The 22,847-nt window shown below is 34.4% G+C and overlaps 1 protein-coding gene across 4 annotated transcripts in view; it reads right to left on the reverse strand.

Moving 5' to 3' along the window:
* The window catches only part of ENDOU (endonuclease, poly(U) specific), a 44,979-nt gene extending 24,309 nt beyond the window's left edge, over positions 1 to 20,670 (reverse strand). Inside the window, exons 1-2 of one of the 4 annotated variants that reach the window (XM_078782244.1) lie at positions 20,291 to 20,670; positions 17,266 to 17,451 (exon numbers count right to left, since the gene is read on the reverse strand). In XM_078782244.1, coding sequence (XP_078638370.1) covers positions 17,266 to 17,451; positions 20,291 to 20,483 — 379 coding nt within the window. In that variant the 5' untranslated portion in view covers positions 20,484 to 20,670. The remainder of the gene's footprint in view (positions 1 to 17,265; positions 17,452 to 20,290) is intronic. The other 3 variants (XM_068096870.2, XM_068096869.2, XM_068096868.2) reach the window with 3 other exon arrangements.
* Between the last annotated feature and the right edge of the window lie 2,177 nt (positions 20,671 to 22,847).

A 22,847-nucleotide genomic window follows, 5' to 3' on the forward strand; every position in this document is an offset into this window, starting at 1 on the left:
CATTTCTCAGATGTAGAATAAAAGTAAAATTGCTGAGAACATTTCTCAGATTCAGAACAAGAGTAAAATTGCTGAGAACATTTCTCAGATTTAGAATAAAAGTAAAATTGTTGAGAACATTTCTCAGATTTCGAATAAAAGTAAAATTTCTGAGAACATTTCTCAAATTTAGAATATAAGTAAAATTGCTGAGAACATTTCTCAGATTTCGAATAAAAGTAAAATTGCTGAGAACATTTCTCAGATTTAGAATAAAAGTAAAATTGCTGAGAACATTTCTCAGATTTAGAATAAAATTAAAATTACTGCGAACATTTCTCAGATTTAGAATAAAAGTAAAATTACTGCGAACATTACTCAGATTTAGAATAAAAGTAAAATTACTGAGAACATTTCTCAGATTTAGAATGAAAGTAAAATTGTTGAGAACATTTCTCAGATTTAGAAGAAAAGTAAAATTGCTGAGAACATTTCTCAGATTTAGAATCAAGTAAAATTGCTGAGAACATTTCTCAGATTTAGAATAAAAGTAAAATTACTGCGAACATGACTCAGATTTAGAATAAAAGTAAAATTACTGAGAACATTTCTCAGATTTAGAATGAAAGTAAAATTGCTGAGAACATTTCTCAGATTTAGAATAAAAGTAATATTGCTGAGAACATTTCTCAGATTTAGAATAAAACTAAAATTGCTGGGAACTACTCAGATTTAGAATAAAAGTAAAATTGCTGAGAACATTTCTCAGATTTAGAATAAAAGGTAAAATTGCTGAGAACATTTCTCAGATTTAGAATAAAAGTAAAATTGCTGAGAACATTTCTCAGATTTAGAATAAAAGTAAAATTGCTGAGAACATTTCTCAGATTTAGAATAAAAGTAAAATTGTTGAGAACATTTCTCAGATTTAGAATAAAAGTAAAATTGCTGAGAACATTTCTCAGATTGAGAATAAAAGTAAAATTGCTGAGAACATTTCTCAGATTTAGAATAAATGTAAAATTGCTGAGAACATTTCTCAGATTTAGAATAAAAGTAAAATTGCTGAGAACATTTCTCAGATTTAGAATGAAAGTAAAATTGCTGAGAACATTTCTCAGATTTAGAATAAAAGTAAAATTGCTGAGAACGTTTCTCAGATTTAAAATAAAAGTAAAATTACTGACAACATTTCTCAGATTTAGAATAAAAGTAAAATTGCTGAGAACATTTCTCAGATTCAGAGCAAGAGTAAAATTGCTGAGAACATTTGTCAGATTTAGAATAAAAGTAAAATTGTTGAGAACATTTCTCAGATTTAGAATAAAGTAAAATTGTTGAGAACATTTCTCAGATTTAGAATAAAAGTAAAATTGCTGAGAACATTTCTCAGATTTAGAATAAAAGTAAAATTGCTGAGAACATTGCTCAGATTTAGAATAAAAGTAAAATTGATGAGAACATTTCTCAGATTTAGAATGAAGTAAAATTGCTGAGAACATTTCTCAGATTTAGAATAAAAGTAAAATTGCTGAGAACATTTCTCAGATTCAGAACAAGAGTAAAATTGCTGAGAACATTTCTCAGATTTAGAATAAAAGTAAATTTGTTGAGAACATTTCTCAGATTTAGAATAAAAGTAAAATTGCTGAGAACATTTCTCAAATTTAGAATATAAGTAAAATTGCTGAGAACATTTCTCAGATTTAGAATAAAAGTAAAATTGCTGAGAACATTTCTCAGATTTAGAATAAAAGTAAAATTGCTGAGAACATTTCTCAGATTTAGAATAAAAGTAAAATTGCTGAGAACATTTCTCAGATTTAGAATAAAAGTAAAATTGCTGAGAACATTACTCAGATTTAGAATAAAAGTAAAATTGCTGAGAACATTTCTCGGATTGAGAATAAAAGTAAAATTACTGTGAACATTTCTCAGATTTAGAGTAAAAGTAAAATTACTGCGAACATTTCTCAGATTTAGAATAAAAGTAAAATTACTGAGAACATTTCTCAGATTTAGAATGAAAGTAAAATTGTTGAGAACATTTCTCAGATTTAGAATAAAAGTAAAATTGCTGAGAACATTTCTCAGATTTAGAATAAAGTAAAATTGCTGAGAACATTTCTGAGATTTAGAATAAAAGTAAAATTACTGCGAACATGACTCAGATTTAGAATAAATGTAAAATTACTGAGAACATTTCTCAGATTTAGAATAAAAGTAAAATTGCTGAGAACATTTCTCAGATTTAGAATGAAAGTAAAATTGCTGAGAACATTTCTCAGATTTAGAATAAAAGTAATATTGCTGAGAACATTTCTCAGATTTAGAATAAAAGTAATATTGCTGAGCACATTTCTCAGATTTAGAATGAAAGTAAAATTGCTGAGAACATTTCTCAGATTTAGATTAAAAGTAAAATTGCTGAGAACATTTCTCAGATTTAGAATAAAAGTAAAATTGTTGAGAACATTTCTCAGATTTAGAATAAAAGTAAAATTGCTGAGAACATTTCTCAGATTTAGAATAAAAGTAAAATTGCTGAGAACATTTCTCAGATTTAGAATAAAAGTAAAATTGCTGAGAACATTTCTCAGATTTAGAATAAAAGTAAAATTGCTGAGAACATTTCTCAGATTTAGAATAAAAGTAAAATTGATGAGAACATTTCTCAGATTTAGAATGAAGTAAAATTGCTGAGAACATTTCTCAGATGTAGAATAAAAGTAAAATTGCTGAGAACATTTCTCAGATTCCGAATAAAAGTAAAATTACTGAGAACATTTCTCAGATTTAGAATAAAAGTAAAATTGCTGAGAACATATCTCAGATTTAGAATGAAGTAAAATTGCTGAGAACATTACTCAGATTTAGAATAAAAGTAAAATTGCTGAGAACATTACTCAGATTTAGAATAAAAGTAAAATTGCTGAGAACATTTCTCAGATTTAGAATAAAAGTAAAATTGCTGAGAACATTTCTCAGATTTAGAATGAAGTAAAATTGCTGAGAACATTACTCAGATTTAGAATAAAAGTAAAATTGCTGAGAACATTACTCAGATTTAGAATAAAAGTAAAATTGCTGAGAACATTTCTCAGATTTAGAATAAAAGTAAAATTGCTGAGAACATTTCTCAGATTTAGAATGAAGTAAAATTGCTGAGAACATTACTCAGATTTAGAATAAAAGTAAAATTGCTGAGAACATTACTCAGATTTAGAATAAAAGTAAAATTGCTGAGAACATTTCTCAGATTTAGAATAAAAGTAAAATTGCTGAGAACATTTCTCAGATTTAGAATGAAGTAAAATTGCTGAGAACATTACTCAGATTTAGAATAAAAGTAAAATTGCTGAGAACATAACTCAGATTTAGAATAAAAGTAAAATTGCTGAGAACATTACTCAGATTTAGAATAAAAGTAAAATTGCTGAGAACATTTCTCAGATTTAGAATAAAATTAAAATTGCTGAGAACATTTCTCAGATTTAGAATGAAGTAAAATTGCTGAGAACATTACTCAGATTTAGAATAAAAGTAAAATTGCTGAGAACATTACTCAGATTTAGAATAAAAGTAAAATTGCTGAGAACATTTCTCAGATTTAGAATAAAAGTAAAATTGCTGAGAACATTTCTCAGATTTAGAATGAAGTAAAATTGCTGAGAACATTACTCAGATTTAGAATAAAAGTAAAATTGCTGAGAATATTTCTCAGATTTAGAATAAAAGTAAAATTGATGAGAACATTTCTCAGATTTAGAATGAAGTAAAATTGCTGAGAACATTTCTCAGATTTAGAATAAAAGTAAAATTGCTGAGAACATTTCTCAGATTCAGAACAAGAGTAAAATTGCTGAGAACATTGCTCAGATTTAGAATAAAAGTAAAATTGTTGAGAACATTTCTCAGATTTAGAATAAAAGTAAAATTGCTGAGAACATTTCTCAGATTTAGAATATAAGTAAAATTGCTGAGAACATTTCTCAGATTTAGAATCAAAGTAAAATTGCTGAGAACATTTCTCAGATTTAGAATAAAAGTAAAATTACTGAGAACATTTCTCAGATTTAGAATTAAAAGTAAAATTGCTGAGAACATTTCTCAGATTTAGAATAAAAGTAAAATTGCTGAGAACATTACTCAGATTTAGAATAAAAGTAAAATTGCTGAGAACATTTCTCAGATTTAGAATAAAAGTAAAATTACTGCGAACATTTCTCAGATTTAGAGTAAAAGTAAAATTACTGCGAACATTACTCAGATTTAGAATAAAAGTAAAATTACTGAGAACATTTCTCAGATTTAGAATGAAAGTAAAATTATTGAGAACATTTCTCAGATTTAGAATAAAAGTAAAATTGCTGAGAACATTTCTCAGATTTAGAATAAAGTAAAATTGCTGAGAACATTTCTCAGATTTAGAATAAAAGTAAAATTACTGCGAACATGACTCAGATTTAGAATAAAAGTAAAATTACTGAGAACATTTCTCAGATTTAGAATAAAAGTAAAATTGCTGAGAACATTTCTCAGATTTAGAATGAAAGTAAAATTGCTGAGAACATTTCCCAGATTTAGAATAAAAGTAATATTGCTGAGAACATTTCTCAGATTTAGAATAAAAGTAATATTGCTGAGAACATTTCTCAGATTTAGAATGAAAGTAAAATTGCTGAGAACATTTCTCAGATTTAGATTAAAAGTAAAATTGCTGAGAACATTTCTCAGATTTAGAATAAAAGTAAAATTACTGAGAACATTTCTCAGATTTAGAATAAAAGTAAAATTGTTGAGAACATTTCTCAGATTTAGAATAAAAGTAAAATTGCTGAGAACATTTCTCAGATTTAGAATAAAAGTAAAATTGCTGAGAACATTTCTCAGATTTAGAATAAAACTAAAATTGCTGAGAACATTTCTCAGATTTAGAATAAAAGTAAAATTGCTGAGAACATTTCTCAGATTTAGAATAAAAGTAAAATTGATGAGAACATTTCTCAGATTTAGAATGAAGTAAAATTGCTGAGAACATTTCTCAGATGTAGAATAAAAGTAAAATTGCTGAGAACATTTCTCAGATTCAGAACAAGAGTAAAATTGCTGAGAACATTTCTCAGATTTAGAATAAAAGTAAAATTGTTGAGAACATTTCTCAGATTTCGAATAAAAGTAAAATTTCTGAGAACATTTCTCAAATTTAGAATATAAGTAAAATTGCTGAGAACATTTCTCAGATTTCGAATAAAAGTAAAATTGCTGAGAACATTTCTCAGATTTAGAATAAAAGTAAAATTGCTGAGAACATTTCTCAGATTTAGAATAAAATTAAAATTACTGCGAACATTTCTCAGATTTAGAATAAAAGTAAAATTACTGCGAACATTACTCAGATTTAGAATAAAAGTAAAATTACTGAGAACATTTCTCAGATTTAGAATGAAAGTAAAATTGTTGAGAACATTTCTCAGATTTAGAAGAAAAGTAAAATTGCTGAGAACATTTCTCAGATTTAGAATCAAGTAAAATTGCTGAGAACATTTCTCAGATTTAGAATAAAAGTAAAATTACTGCGAACATGACTCAGATTTAGAATAAAAGTAAAATTACTGAGAACATTTCTCAGATTTAGAATGAAAGTAAAATTGCTGAGAACATTTCTCAGATTTAGAATAAAAGTAATATTGCTGAGAACATTTCTCAGATTTAGAATAAAACTAAAATTGCTGGGAACTACTCAGATTTCGAATAAAAGTAAAATTGCTGAGAACATTTCTCAGATTTAGAATAAAAGGTAAAATTGCTGAGAACATTTCTCAGATTTAGAATAAAAGTAAAATTGCTGAGAACATTTCTCAGATTTAGAATAAAAGTAAAATTGCTGAGAACATTTCTCAGATTTAGAATAAAAGTAAAATTGTTGAGAACATTTCTCAGATTTAGAATAAAAGTAAAATTGCTGAGAACATTTCTCAGATTGAGAATAAAAGTAAAATTGCTGAGAACATTTCTCAGATTTAGAATAAATGTAAAATTGCTGAGAACATTTCTCAGATTTAGAATAAAAGTAAAATTGCTGAGAACATTTCTCAGATTTAGAATGAAAGTAAAATTGCTGAGAACATTTCTCAGATTTAGAATAAAAGTAAAATTGCTGAGAACGTTTCTCAGATTTAAAATAAAAGTAAAATTACTGACAACATTTCTCAGATTTAGAATAAAAGTAAAATTGCTGAGAACATTTCTCAGATTCAGAGCAAGAGTAAAATTGCTGAGAACATTTGTCAGATTTAGAATAAAAGTAAAATTGTTGAGAACATTTCTCAGATTTAGAATAAAGTAAAATTGTTGAGAACATTTCTCAGATTTAGAATAAAAGTAAAATTGCTGAGAACATTTCTCAGATTTAGAATAAAAGTAAAATTGCTGAGAACATTGCTCAGATTTAGAATAAAAGTAAAATTGATGAGAACATTTCTCAGATTTAGAATGAAGTAAAATTGCTGAGAACATTTCTCAGATTTAGAATAAAAGTAAAATTGCTGAGAACATTTCTCAGATTCAGAACAAGAGTAAAATTGCTGAGAACATTTCTCAGATTTAGAATAAAAGTAAATTTGTTGAGAACATTTCTCAGATTTAGAATAAAAGTAAAATTGCTGAGAACATTTCTCAAATTTAGAATATAAGTAAAATTGCTGAGAACATTTCTCAGATTTAGAATAAAAGTAAAATTGCTGAGAACATTTCTCAGATTTAGAATAAAAGTAAAATTGCTGAGAACATTTCTCAGATTTAGAATAAAAGTAAAATTGCTGAGAACATTTCTCAGATTTAGAATAAAAGTAAAATTGCTGAGAACATTACTCAGATTTAGAATAAAAGTAAAATTGCTGAGAACATTTCTCGGATTGAGAATAAAAGTAAAATTACTGTGAACATTTCTCAGATTTAGAGTAAAAGTAAAATTACTGCGAACATTTCTCAGATTTAGAATAAAAGTAAAATTACTGAGAACATTTCTCAGATTTAGAATGAAAGTAAAATTGTTGAGAACATTTCTCAGATTTAGAATAAAAGTAAAATTGCTGAGAACATTTCTCAGATTTAGAATAAAGTAAAATTGCTGAGAACATTTCTGAGATTTAGAATAAAAGTAAAATTACTGCGAACATGACTCAGATTTAGAATAAATGTAAAATTACTGAGAACATTTCTCAGATTTAGAATAAAAGTAAAATTGCTGAGAACATTTCTCAGATTTAGAATGAAAGTAAAATTGCTGAGAACATTTCTCAGATTTAGAATAAAAGTAATATTGCTGAGAACATTTCTCAGATTTAGAATAAAAGTAATATTGCTGAGCACATTTCTCAGATTTAGAATGAAAGTAAAATTGCTGAGAACATTTCTCAGATTTAGATTAAAAGTAAAATTGCTGAGAACATTTCTCAGATTTAGAATAAAAGTAAAATTGTTGAGAACATTTCTCAGATTTAGAATAAAAGTAAAATTGCTGAGAACATTTCTCAGATTTAGAATAAAAGTAAAATTGCTGAGAACATTTCTCAGATTTAGAATAAAAGTAAAATTGCTGAGAACATTTCTCAGATTTAGAATAAAAGTAAAATTGCTGAGAACATTTCTCAGATTTAGAATAAAAGTAAAATTGATGAGAACATTTCTCAGATTTAGAATGAAGTAAAATTGCTGAGAACATTTCTCAGATGTAGAATAAAAGTAAAATTGCTGAGAACATTTCTCAGATTCAGAACAAGAGTAAAATTGCTGAGAACATTTCTCAGATTTAGAATAAAAGTAAAATTGTTGAGAACATTTCTCAGATTTAGAATAAAAGTAAAATTGCTGAGAACATTTCTCAAATTTAGAATGTAAGTAAAATTGCTGAGAACATTTCTCAGATTTAGAATAAAAGTAAAATTGCTGAGAACATTTCTCAGATTTAGAATAAAAGTAAAATTGCTGAGAACATTTCTCAGATTTAGAATAAAAGTAAAATTACTGCGAACATTTCTCAGATTTAGAATAAAAGTAAAATTACTGCGAACATTACTCAGATTTAGAATAAAAGTAAAATTACTGAGAACATTTCTCAGATTTAGAATGAAAGTAAAATTGTTGAGAACATTTCTCAGATTTAGAAGAAAAGTAAAATTGCTGAGAACATTTCTCAGATTTTGAATCAAGTAAAATTGCTGAGAACATTTCTCAGATTTAGAATAAAAGTAAAATTACTGCGAACATGACTCAGATTTAGAATAAAAGTAAAATTACTGAGAACATTTCTCAGATTTAGAATGAAAGTAAAATTGCTGAGAACATTTCTCAGATTTAGAATAAAAGTAATATTGCTGAGAACATTTCTCAGATTTAGAATAAAACTAAAATTGCTGGGAACTACTCAGATTTAGAATAAAAGTAAAATTGCTGAGAACATTTCTCAGATTTAGAATAAAAGTAAAATTGCTGAGAACATTTCTCAGATTTAGAATAAAAGTAAAATTGCTGAGAACATTTCTCAGATTTAGAATGAAAGTAAAATTGCTGAGAACATTTCTCAGATTTAGAATAAAAGTAAAATTGTTGAGAACATTTCTCAGATTTAGAATAAAAGTAAAATTGCTGAGAACATTTCTCAGATTTAGAATAAAAGTAAAATTGCTGAGAACATTTCTCAGATTTAGAATAAACGTAAAATTGCTGAGAACATTTCTCAGATTTAGAATAAAAGTAAAATTGCTGAGAACATTTCTCAGATTTAGAATAAAAGTAAAATTGCTGAGAACATTTCTCAGATTTAGAATAAAAGTAAAATTGCTGAGAACATTTCTCAGATTTAGAATAAACATAAAATTGCTGAGAACATTTCTCAGATTTAGAATAAAAGTAAAATTGCTGAGAACATTTCTCAGATTTGGATTAAAAGTAAAATTGCTGGGAACATTTCTCAGATTTAGAATGAAAGTAAAATTGTTGAGAACATTTCTCAGATTTAGAATAAAAGTAAAATTGCTGAGAACATTTCTCAGATTTAGAATAAAGTAAAATTGCTGAGAACATTTCTCAGATTTAGAATAAAAGTATTTTTACTTTCATGACTTCCGTTTGAATAACATTTCATGACTTCCGTTTCCGGTCTTGCTGGCGAGGGTTCGTTTATTCGTTGCTCTCCACGCTCTCCATCGAAATCGAAGTTAAGTAATTGTTCCCATTTGTATTTTCGTTATAACTGTATTTATTTTATGGTGTATTGTACGTATATTGTGTCCCGACGAAGATTTTCGGTGCAAATCTTTCATACCTGCATTGAAAATCGTGTTAATTCGTGTTGTGTCTTGAGGCCTTGTACAGTGTACACTGTACATTGTACAACCTTGAAGCTTTGTTTTTCTCTCAGCGGTCCGTCGTTTGTGATCCAATAACTTTCGTTCTCTGTTTTCCCAGTCTTTTCACCCCACAGCCTACTTCCTTATGTAAATCTCAACTAAAAAAAACAAACAAAAAAAAACATTTCCTTCTCTGTTCTCATTCGTTTATTCATACTTATTCGTTCGTTCGTTCTTCGACCACGTGTTTCTCCCCCATTTCCCCAGATAGATTGTCAAATTTCAACTCGTTATTTTGTCGTCCATGCGTTATTGTTTGATTATAGTTAGTTTTGGTTTGATTTTCCTGTAACTCGTAATTAATTCATCGTGTTCTGCTCCTCGTGTGCGGCCTTGTAGTTGTACCCCCGTCGGCGTTTGTTAACTTAAGCGTGTTTTGCTTGGCTCTTAGTTTTTTCCCTTCTACCCCGAACATAATACTCTGTCTAACGTTCTAAATCCCCACCCCTCCCCCCCCCCCCAAAAAAAAACCAAAAAAAACCCAAAAACATTTATTTTCCTTTCTCCACGTGTACTGTTGTCTCATCCTGTATTTTCTGTCCAGGTGTGCTGTTCGCCCCGCCCCCATTATCTCCTTGCCATCCACCGTTTGCCCTGTTCACGTGACTTGTGGAGGTCCCTCTCGTCTCTCCCCCCGTTGGTATTTTGTGCAGAAAGATTGTTCACGGTTCTGTTTAAATATTATTTAAATATGTTTAACCTTTCCACTTCAGTGTTTTATTCAGTGGTATATTACAACACGCTGTTTTTCTTCCTATTTAAAAGGCTTTTCTCAATTTCCTCTCCAAATCATTCCACTTCAAAAAAAAGAAATTCAATATCTTATACGTCTCCCTCACTACATGGTCTAAATTCACATTCATTCCATCCCTCCTCCATCGTTCTGAATCGGATTGCTAACTTGAAAATCACAATAAACCCAAGTTGTTATCAATGTTCGTCTTTCATTAATCATCCACTTTCTAAACTCCCCCCTTGCCCCTCCACTCTTAAACTCCCCCCTTGCCCCTCCACTCCTGAAATCCCCCCTTGCCCTTCCCCTCCTAAACTCCCCCCTTGCCCCTCCCCTCCAAATCCCCCCTTGCCCCTCCACTCCTGAACTCCCCCTTGCCCCTCCCCTCCTAAACTCCCCCCTTGCCCCTCCCCTCCAAATTCCCCCCTTGCCCCTACACTCCTAAACTCCCCCCTTGCCCCTCCACTTCTAAACTTCCCCCTTGCCCCTTCCCTCCTAAACTCCCCTCTTGCCCCTCCCCTCCTAAACTCCCCCCTCACTCCTCCCCTTCAAAACTCCCCCCCAACCCCTCCCATTCAAATCTCCCCCCATACCATTCCTCTCCAATTCTCCCTCCTCCCCCCTCCTCCTCAAAGCTGCCTCCTCCCCACTTCGTCTCCCTTCTATCTCATACCTCCACCCCCCCCCCAACCTTCTGCTTTCCTCTGCCCCCCCCCTCAAACAACCCCTCACTGTGCCTCATCCCTTCACCATCAAACCTTTCATCCTCCTCATCCTTCCCTTTCTTGGAACTCTTCTGCAATCTCTGACACACTGTCAACTGCTCTCCCTACCTCCCCCTCTCATCCTTCATCTTACCCTACTCCTCCCCTCCCCTGTCCTGTACCCGATGCTCCCCCTCTCTCTTCATTAACGGTATGGACCTCAAACATCCGGGGCCTTCGCTCAAACTTGACTGATCTCTCCATACAGGTTGCTTCTGACAATCCAGACTTGATCTGCTTAACAGAGACTTTCCTCCCTCAAGATGTCTCTGATTCCTTAATATCTCTTCCTGGTTACTCCCTCCTCCGGTATGATAGACCTGAGCCTCGGCCTGGTGGTGGGGTGGCTATCTTTATCAAAAACTCTCTTCCTCACTCTCCTTGCACTGCCCTCTTTCCTCCTCACCCCCAGGAGTACCTCTGGCTACGGCTTCCTCTCCGCTCCCACCTTTTGTTCATATGTGTTCTGTACCGTCCCCCAAACAGTGATGACTCCATCTACATTTCACTGTCTGACAACATGGACCAACTTCTATCCACTCATCCCAACTCTCTCTTCCTCATATGTGGTGACTTAAACTGTCATCATGCCACCTGGTTGGGTGTGGGTTCCTCTCTCACCAGTCATGGCACCTCAGCAAAGGACTTCTGTGACTCACTGGGATTGACACAATCTGTCAATTTCCCGACCCGGATCTCAGCCAATGGAGTATCTTCTCTTCTAGACTTGGTTATGACAAACTTCCCTGCTAATGTCTGCTGCTCTTCCTCTGCTCCAATCGGTTCTTCTGATCATGTGCTTGTCAAAGTGGACATCTCTCTGGCCATTCTCAGACGTCCTCCTCAGCATCAACGAGTCTGGCATTTCTCTCAGGCCGACTGGGACGGTCTCCAAGCAGCCATCAATCGTCTGGATTGGTCTCCCATCTCCACTGCCTCTGACATCAATTCTTCCTGGGAATTCTTCCAAAGCAATCTGATCTCCCTCATGCACAGATTTATTCCATCTCGCCTTCAGTTGTCTTACCCTTCCTCCCGTCCATGGTACATTGAATCTTGTGGTGAGGCAGTTGCCCTGAAACAACTTGCCTTTGCCTCTTGGAAGGCTAATCCAACTGAAGGCAATCTCAGTTCCTTCCACCAAGCTCAGAACAAGTGTGTGTCTACCCTCAGGAGTGCCAGGAAGCACTATCTCTCCTCACTCAAGAATGAACTCTCAAACCTGTCTCCTTCCTCCAAATCGTGGTGGCGTCTGGTCAAATCCGTTTCTGGTGTTTGTGCCCCCTCCATCCCCTCCCTTACCTCAAATGGCCACACAGTTGACATCGCACGTGACAAAGCCGAATGCTTCAACTCTGTGTTTGCCTCAAAATCCTTAGTCCCAAACCCATCTCTCTCTGTTCCCACCTTTCCCAGTCGAACCCAACTGCTCCTGGACTCTGTGTCCTTCTCGCCTGACAAGGTGGAGGAGTTTTTGTCAAACCTCGACTTTGATTCTGCAACTGGACCAGACAGCATCAGCCCATGGGTCCTAAAATCCTGCTCTGCCGCTCTATCTCACCCTCTCTCTGTTCTTTTCACCCTATCTTTTGCTCAAGGTCATCTGCCAGCATCCTGGAAATCAGCAAACATTACCGCTTCACACAAAAAGGTGCAAAAACAGATCCTTGCAACTACAGACCAATCAGCCTGCTCCCAATTATCAGCAAAGTCATGGAATCCATCATTGCTTCGGATATGAAATCTTTCCTCTTCTCCAATGGCTTGATCTCTGATCATCAATTTGGCTTCAGACCAGGTCACTCTACTCTGGACATGCTGCTTCTGCTGTCTCAACAATGGATGGAGGTCCTCAATGCCAAACAGGAAATCAGAGCTGTCTCCCTTGACATATCACGTGCCTTCGATACGGTCTGGCACCCAGCTCTGCTCACCAAACTCTCCTCCTATGGTATCCATGGAAATCTCCATGCATGGCTTGCGGACTTCCTCTCTGGTCATAGTCAACGTGTGGCCCTGAATGGATTTCTCTCATCTCCCCTTCCTGTTCAGGCTGGAGTTCCCCAAGGCAGTGTGCTGGGCCCTGTGCTTTTTCTGGTCTTTATCAATGATCTCTCCTACTCTCTGGAAAATCCTCTCTCTCTCTTTGCTGATGACCCCACTCTCTGCCGCTCCATTCCTCTTCCCTCAGATCGGCAGTCTGCAGCCTCCTCACTCTCTGAAGACCTGGACAAAATCACAGACTGGTCAAACAAGTGGAACATGTCTTTCAATCCTGACAAATCTCACACTCTTACTATGTCTCTCCGAAAAGATCGACTGTACAACCCTCCCATCTACTTTCTCAACAATCCTCTCCAAGAAGTTCTGTCGCTCAAGCTTTTGGGTCTCACTATCTGCCATGATCTTTCTTGGGAAAACCACATTTCCAAGCTGGCCTCCAAAGCCAGTCGCCGACTGGGCATCCTCTGTCGTGCGAAGTCCTTCCTAGGCACACCTGAGCTCCTCACCACATACAAGGCTTTCATCCGCAGCTCAATGGAAAACTGTTCTCCCCTATGGGCTGGTGCTCCTGCCTCACAACTGGCTCGGCTTCACGCTGTTGAATCCAAAGCTTTCAGAATCATTGGAATCTCCCGCGATGAAGCTATCTCTGAGGGCCTTTCACTCACTCACCGTAGGCAGGTAGGTGGTCTTTCTGTCTTCTACCGACTCCTCTCCGGCCTTGCTCCCCCAGCTCTCTCTGTGCTCTGTCCCCCAAATATTCCTACAGGTCGCACAAGATCTGCCAGCAACCCTCTGATGGTTAAACTGCCGAAATCTCGTCTCTCTGCTCACCTTCACTCTTTCATTCCTCTTTTCTCCCGCCTCTGGAACAAACTCCCACACTCCGTTCAATCCCACTCCTCCCTCCAGGTCTTTAAAACAGCTGTTCACCACCATCTCTTATCTTCCCCCATCCAAAACCTTGATCTTTTCTACCCCCACGAATTCACCCCAGATCCACCTTGCTTGAAATTCCAACTTCTTTCCTGGAAGTCCTGGCAGTGTCCATATGTTTTATACCTCTCCCACCCCCCCCCCTTCCCATGCCTCCCCCCCAAAGCCCTCTCCCTCCCACAGATTTCTCGATGTCTCCATGTCTCTCGGTCTCTGCTCTCAAATGTTGTGTTTGTATCCTTCCCCCTCTCTCCCCATCTTGTCTACCGCTCCCGATGTTATTTGTTTTATGTGTCTGTTTGTCTTTATGTGTGATGAATGTTCGCTCTTTCACGAGCCTCGATCTTGTATACAAAAAAAAAAAAAAAAAAAAAAAAACCTCTCCCCCCCACCCCCCCTTCCCACGCCTCCTCCCCCCAAGCCCTCTCCCTCCCACACTTCTCCCTGCTCTCAAATGTTGTGGTTGTGTGCTTCCCCTTCTCTCCCCAGCTTGTCTTCCGCTCCCTCTTTTTGTATATTTTGTTTGTCTGGTTGATTTGTTTGTGAAATAAATGTTAGCTCTTTCAAGAGCCTCGACTCAGTACACAAAAAAAAAAGAAAAAAAAAAAAAGTAAAATTACTGCGAACATGACTCAGATTTAGAATAAAAGTAATATTGCTGAGAACATTTCTCAGATTTAGAATGAAAGCAAAATTGCTGAGAACATTTCTCAGATTTAAAATAAAAGTAAAATTACTGAGAACATTTCTCAGATTTAGAATAAAAGTAAAATTGTTGAGAACATTTCTCAGATTTAGAATAAAAGTAAAATTGCTGAGAACATTTCTCAGATTGAGAATAAATGTAAAATTGCTGAGAACATTTCTCAGATTTAGAATAAAAGTACAATTGCTGAGAACATTTCTCAGATTTAGAATAAAAGTAAAATTGCTGAGAACATTTCTCAGATTTAGAATAAAACTAAAATTGCTGGGAACTACACAGATTTAGAATAAAAGTAAAATTGCTGAGAACATTTCTCAGATTTAGAATAAAAGTAAAATTGCTGAGAAGATTTCTCAGATTTAGAATAAAAGTAAAATTGCTGAGAACATTTCTCAGATTTAGAATAAAAGTAAAATTGCTGAGAACATTTCTCAGATTTAGAATGAAAGTAAAATTGTTGAGAACATTTCTGAGATTTAGAATGAAAGTAAAATTGCTGAGAACATTTCTCAAATTTAGAATAAAAGTGAAATTGCTGAGAACATTTCTCAGATTTAGAATAAAAGTAAAATTGTTGAGAACATTCCTCAGATTTTGAATAAAAGTAAAATTGCTGGGAACATTTCTCAGATTTAGAATAAAAGTAAAATTGCTGAGAACATTTCTCAGATTTAGAATAAAAGTAAAATTGCTGAGAACATTTCTCAGATTTAGAATAAACGTAAAATTGCTGAGAACATTTCTCAGATTTAGAATAAAGTAAAATTGCTGAGAACATTTCTCAGATTTAGAATAAAAGTAAAATTGCTGAGAACATTTCTCAGATTTAGAATAAAAGTAAAATTGCTGAGAACATTTCTCAGATTTAGAGTAAACGTAAAATTGCTGAGAACATTTCTCAGATTTAGAATAAAAGTAAAATTGCTGAGAACATTTCTCAGATTTAGATTAAAAGTAAAATTGCTGGGAACTACTCAGATTTAGAATAAAAGTAAAATTGCTGGGAACTACTCAGATTTAGAATAAAAGTAAAATTGCTGAGAACATTTCTCAGATTTAGAATAAAATTAAAATTGCTGAGAACATTTCTCAGATTTAGAATAAAAGTAAAATTGCTGAGAACATTTCTCAGATTTAGAATAAAAGTAAAATTGCTGAGAACATTTCTCAGATTTAGAATAAAAGTAAAATTGCTGAGAACATTTCTCAGATTTAGAATAAACGTAAAATTGCTGAGAACATTTCTCAGATTTAGAATAAACGTAAAATTGCTGAGAACATTTCTCAGATTTAGAATAAAGTAAAATTGCTGAGAACATTTCTCAGATTTAGAATAAAAGTAAAATTGCTGAGAACATTTCTCAGATTTAGAATAAAAGTAAAATTGCTGAGAACATTTCTCAGATTTAGAGTAAACGTAAAATTGCTGAGAACATTTCTCAGATTTAGAATAAAAGTAAAATTGCTGAGAACATTTCTCAGATTTAGATTAAAAGTAAAATTGCTGGGAACTACTCAGATTTAGAATAAAAGTAAAATTGCTGGGAACTACTCAGATTTAGAATAAAAGTAAAATTGCTGAGAACATTTCTCAGATTTAGAATAAAATTAAAATTGCTGAGAACATTTCTCAGATTTAGAATAAAGTAAAATTGTTGAGAATATTTGTCAGATTTAGAATAAAAGTAAAATTGCTGAGAACATTTCTCAGATTTAGAATAAAACTAAAATTGCTGAGAACATTTCTCAGATTTAGAATAAAAGTAAAATTGTTGAGAACATTTCTCAGATTTAGAATAAAGTAAAATTGCTGAGAACATTTCTCAGATTTAGAATAAAAGTAAAATTGCTGAGAACATTTCTCAGATTTAGAATAAAAGTAAAATTGCTGAGAACATTTCTCAGATTTAGAATAAAAGTAAAATTGCTGAGAACATTTCTCAGATTTAGAATAAAAGTAAAATTGCTGAGAACATTTCTCAGATTAAGAATGAACGTAAAATTGCTGAGAACATTTCTCAGATTTAGAATAAAAGTAAAATTGCTGAGGACATTTCTCAAATTTAGAATAAAGTAAAATTGCTGAGAACATTACTCAGATTTAGAATAAAAGTAAAATTACTGCGAACATGACTCAGATTTAGAATAAATGTAAAATTACTGAGAACATTTCTCAGATTTAGAATAAAAGTAAAATTGCTGAGAACATTTCTCAGATTTAGAATAAAAGTTAAATTGCTGAGAACATTTCTCAGATTTAGAATAAAGTAAAATTGCTGAGAACATTTCTCAGATTTAGAATAAAAGTAAAATTGCTGAGAACATTTCTCAGATTTAGAATAAAAGTAAAATTGCTGAGAACATTTCTCAGATTTAGAATAAAAGTTAAATTGCTGAGAACATTTCTCAGATTTAGAATAAAAGTAAAATTGCTGAGAACATTTCTCAGATTTAGAATAAAAGTAAAATTGCTGAGAACATTTCTCAGATTTAGAATAAAAGTAAAATTGCTGAGGACATTTCTCAAATTTAGAATAAAGTAAAATTGCTGAGAACATTACTCAGATTTAGAATAAAAGTAAAATTGTTGAGAACATTTCTCAGATTGAGAATGGAAGTAGTTTGAATCTACTTTGAATCTGATACAATGTGCACAAATTTCTGCAAATGAATCGGTTGATAGTTGTTAATGAGTACAAAAGAGAAAGTGTATGATGTGCTTTTCCAAACCTTTGCAGATTGTGCTGTAGTCTGAGCAGCAGTCACCATACTTTTCACAAGCAGAGTTACACTGGCAGTTCTGGCTGGAATCCACTGGGTCGTTACAACGACCATCGCATGATCCCACAGATGATCCTCCAGATGATCCTGCAGGTGATCCCACAGCTGCTCCTTTATTTAAGTTGTTGTAAGTTCCTTTAATACACACATAGGTTTAACTTTAACATTGGAGCTCAGGATGTAAGTTCTATCTGCACGTTACAGATAAAAACTGCAAAAAACATTGCCACTGCCTTAGTTAGGAATAACACATCAGAACTTTATTTTTGAGTATGTAAAGAAAAAGAGGGCTAGTAGGATGGCCGAGTCTGGTCCTTGAGGTACACACACTCACCTCTTAGCTGTCTAGCTTGGGTTCGAATCCTGACCTAGATATTTAAACTGTCATCCCGGTGTTTTACATGTCGTACCTGTACCTGACACACCTGACATTTTTGACATTTTTGGTCCATCGAACCAGACATAGATGTCGGCTTCATTTTGTTGTTCCCATTCCAAGTGTGGTCTTGTATTGATGTCACTGTCCTCCGCATGCCACAGTTTGGCCACAAAGCACGATTAATGGATCTTTTGTCTGATTTCAGCTTCGCAGGCTGGGATGCTGCATCAACATCCTTCATTTTGTCAAGTGGTTTCGACGCATCTTTTGGTCCAAATAATTTTTAGCTCACCTGGAACGTAGTTCACTAGCTTACCTGGAACGAAGTTCAGGGGAGCTTATGCGATGGCGTGTCGTCCGTCCGTCTGTCCGTCAGTCCGTCCGTCCGTAAACACTTGCAACTTCTTCTCCGAAACCGCTGAAGGGATTGTGACCAAACTTGGCACAAATGATATTTCTTGTGTTGTAACTAAAGTTTGTTCATGGCGTTACAAAAAATCGGGGTATAAAGGGGTCTAGTGGGGTCAAAATGGATCCAGGTATGACCCCCCAAAATAGGAATTTTCTTTTTTCTCTGAAACTACACACAATTTTTCGATGAAACTTGACCACAACCTTCATCCCCCATGATGTACCGAAGTTTGATCAAGGTATTAAAAAAACCGAAGTCTAAGGTGGTCTACGGGGGCTCAAAGTGGGTCCAGATTTGACCGACCAAAATACAGTGCATTCAGAAAGTATTCAGACCCCTTCACTTTTTTCACATTTTGTTATGTTGCAGCTTTATGCTGAAATCGTTTAAATTCATTTTTTTCCTCATCAATCTACACTCAATAACCCATAATGACAAAGAGAAAACAGGATTTTAGAAAGTTTTGCAAATTTATTAAAAAGAAAAATTAACGGAAGCCAAACAGTTCAATCTTGGTTTCATCAGACCACAGAATCTTGTTTCTCACAGTCTGAGAGTCCTTTAGGTGCATTTTTGCAAACTCCAAGCGGGCTTTCATGTGTCTTTCACTGAGGAGAGGCTTCCGTCTGGCCACTCTGCCATAAAGCCCAGATCGGTGGAGTGTTGCAGTGATGGTTGTCCTTCTGGAAGTTTCTCCCACCTCCACACAGGATCTCTGGAGCTCAGCCAGAGTGACCATCGGGTTCTTGGTCACCTCTCTTACCAAGGCCCTTCTCCCCCGATTGCTCAGTTTGGCCGGGCGGCCAGCTCTAGTAAGAGTCCTGGTTGTTCCAAACTTCTTCCATTTAAGAATTATGGAGGCCACTGTGCTCTTGGGAACCTTCAATGCAGCAGAAATTTTTTGTAGGCTTCCCCAGATCTGTGCCTCGACACAATCCTGTCTCTAAACTCGGCAGGCAGTTCCTTTGACCTCCTGGCTTGGTTTTTGCTCTGATATGCATTGTCAGCTGTCAGACCTTATATAGACAGGTGTGTGCCTTTCCAAATCATGTCCAATCAATTGAATTTTCCACAGGTGGACTCCAATCAAGGTGTATAAACATCTCAAAGATGATCAAGAGAAATGGGAGGCACTTGAGCTAAATTTCAAGTGTCATAGCAAAGGGTGTGAATACTTATGTCAATGTGATATTTCAGTTTTTTCTTTTTAATAAATTTGCAAAACTTTCTAAAATCCTGTTTTCTCTTTGTCATTATGGGGTATTGAGTGCAGATTGATGAGGGAAAAAATGAATTTAAACGATTGCAGCATAAAGCTGAAACATAACAAAATGTCAAAAAAGTGAAGGGGTCTGAATACTTTCTGAATGCACTTTAAGTATTTGCTTTCTTTTCTGAAACCACACACACTATTTCGATGAAACTTTACCACAACCTTCATCTCCCATGATGTACCGTTGATATTTAATCTTTGCTGATGTGGTTTTACACACACACACACACACACACACACACCCGTTGATATTTAATCTTTGCTGATGTGGTTTTACACACACACACACACACACACACACACACACACACACACACACACACACACACACACACACACACACACACACACACTTGCCGTTAGTTCTGAATGCTCTCGTTTTACTACTCATGATCTCGAGCTATTGTTGCATGTTTGCATTAATTCATAGACCGAGATGTGCTCAGCTTAAATTTATTTTCAATGAAAACTGCTATCGAAGATGTTATCGAGCAATTCACCAAAACCCAAGACTGTCCACCAATAACCGGAAATTACTTTAATGGAAAAAGCACAAAAGAGGAAGTATACACTTACTGGTAAAGAGGAATTACAGGTAAACAAATGTAAACCTGCCATGTGTTTTAAACTACAGATCCTGGGTCCATCTTTAGTGTTAAGTTATCTCTCGTGCTGCGAAGCTAGGCCTTTCGGTCACATTAAAGCCGTCGAGCCCATGAACATATTACCCATACTAGTTGAAAAAGACTCACAGGTAGTCCACTCTGGAATGTTTTCTGTAAATCTTCTAACGATGAAAAAGGGTCACAACACTTAACATTCCACGTAGCAATAACATGGCAGCCTCATAATCACAATACACGACAATTTCTATGTAGTGATAGCCAAAGTTTACATGTTGAGGACTCACTGTGTTGAGCATCTTTACCATAGATGCCAGTAAACAACAAGGCGAGCAGGCAAGTAGTCAGCAACATGAGGGTGAAGCAGATGCCGACACCACAGCGGAAGTAATTTGGTTCGTTGCTTTTAAGACACTTCTGTTCTGCTATCGCTGCCTTCATTTGAAGCAACCTTGACTGTGTGACTGCACGTGTGAACATTGCACAGTTGGTGAATCTGCTTCCACTCCCACACTTTTATTGTTAAATGACTGGAAGGCTGGCTGGGGATTTTGCACGTTTGTTATTGTGTTTGAAGTTATCCATGGCCAGGTGCTTCCTTTTTTTTTTAATTCTTTGGGCTGTTCTCGCACTTCCTTTTTCAGTGTTAGGCAGGTGGTTTCATTTCCTATAATGGTTATATGAATATGAAGTATTGAAACAAAGGTTTGCATGCATCTATAATAGTGATAAAATGCAGAGTGTGTGTCTCCTCCATATTGATTACTAACAATTTATGGAAGAGACTGCTCGGTCCTATCTCTGAACTTGGTTCAAGTTTTGACCTGATGATAAACGAAGTAAACTACAGTGTGGTATGACACTCATTTTGCATGTTTTCATAGATTATGAAGAGGGCTTGCCTTATTGGGTGGACAAAAGCTGCTGCAAAGCATAAATTCCATTTCCATGAAACAAACTTCCATCTCTCTGAGCCTCTTCCCCTGACTGTTGCAAATGGGTGGGTCCAAGGCTCCAAGCAAGCATCTCCCTGCTGAGTGGCTCTGTTTTTACAGGGGGCATTGCCAACATTTGTTTTGACAATGTCTTCTGTATTTCGACGATTTTCGATGTAGGGCCTTGTGCCTGCATTCAACTTGCTGGGACAAAGCGATCTTTCTTTATATCCGGGTTTTCCAGCAATGTAGATTGTTAAGACAGCGTACATATGCATTGATGAAAACGTGTTTTGAAAAGTATTACCAAGGTGCCTGGTACAAAGGTCTGACTGTAAATGTAAACATGCAAAACATTTTTAAAAAACACTAACACTTGTCACTGTACACCATCTGTGAATGATAAATGTTTATGACTTTCTACCACTAAAACATCTGTGAATGATAAATGTTTATGACTTTCTACCACCAAAAACATCTGTGAATGATAAATGTTTCTGACTTTCTACCACTAAAACATCTGTGAATGATAAATGTTTATGACTTTCTACCACCAAAAACATCTGTAAATGATAAATGTTTATGACTTTCCACCACTAAAACATCTGTGAATGATAAATGTTTATGACTTTCTACCACCAAAAACATCTGTGAATGATAAATGTTTATGACTTTCTACCACTAAAACATCTGTGAATGATAAATGTTTATGACTTTCTACCACTAAAACATCTGTGAATGACAAATGTTTATGACTTTCCACCACTAAAACATCTGTGAATGATAAATGTTTATGACTTTCTACCACCAAAAACATCTGTGAATGATAAATGTTTATGACTTTCTACCACTAAAACATCTGTGAATGACAAATGTTTATGACTTTCCACCACTAAAACATCTGTGAATGATAAATGTTTATGACTTTCTACCACCAAAAACATCTGTGAATGATAAATGTTTATGACTTTCTACCACTAAAACATCTGTGAATGATAAATGTTTATGACTTTCTACCACTAAAACATCTGTGAATGATAAATGTTTATGACTTTCCACCACTAAAACATCTGTGAATGATAAATGTTTATGACTTTCTACCACCAAAAACATCTGTAAATGATAAATGTTTATGACTTTCTACCACTAAAACATCTGTGAATGATAAATGTTTATGACTTTCCACCACTAAAACATCTGTGAATGATAAATGTTTATGACTTTCTACCACCAAAAACATCTGTAAATGATAAATGTTTATGACTTTCCACCACTAAAACATCTGTGAATGACAAATGTTTATGACTTTCCACCACTAAAACATCTGTGAATGATAAATGTTTATGACTTTCTACCACTAAAACATCTGTAAATGATAAATGTTTATGACTTTCTACCACTAAAACATCTGTGAATGATAAATGTTTATGACTTTCTACCACTAAAACATCTGTAAATGATGAATGCTTATGACTTTCTACCACCAAAAACATCTGTGAATGATAAATGTTTATGACTTTCTACCACTAAAACATCTGTGAATGATAAATGTTTCTGACTTTCTACCACTAAAACATCTGTGAATGATAAATGTTTATGACTTTCCACCACTAAAACATCTGTGAATGACAAATGTTTATGACTTTCTACCACCAAAAACATCTGTAAATGATAAATGTTTATGACTTTCTACCACTAAAACATCTGTAAATGATAAATGTTTATGACTTTCTACCACCAAAAACATCTGTAAATGATAAATGTTTATGACTTTCCACCACTAAAACATCTGTGAATGACAAATGTTTATGACTTTCCACCACTAAAACATCTGTGAATGATAAATGTTTATGACTTTCTACCACTAAAACATCTGTAAATGATAAATGTTTATGACTTTCTACCACCA

Source organism: Myxine glutinosa, chromosome 7, assembly GCF_964187855.1.
Source record: "Myxine glutinosa chromosome 7, kmMyxGlut1.1, whole genome shotgun sequence".
Taxonomy (NCBI): domain Eukaryota; kingdom Metazoa; phylum Chordata; class Myxini; order Myxiniformes; family Myxinidae; genus Myxine; species Myxine glutinosa.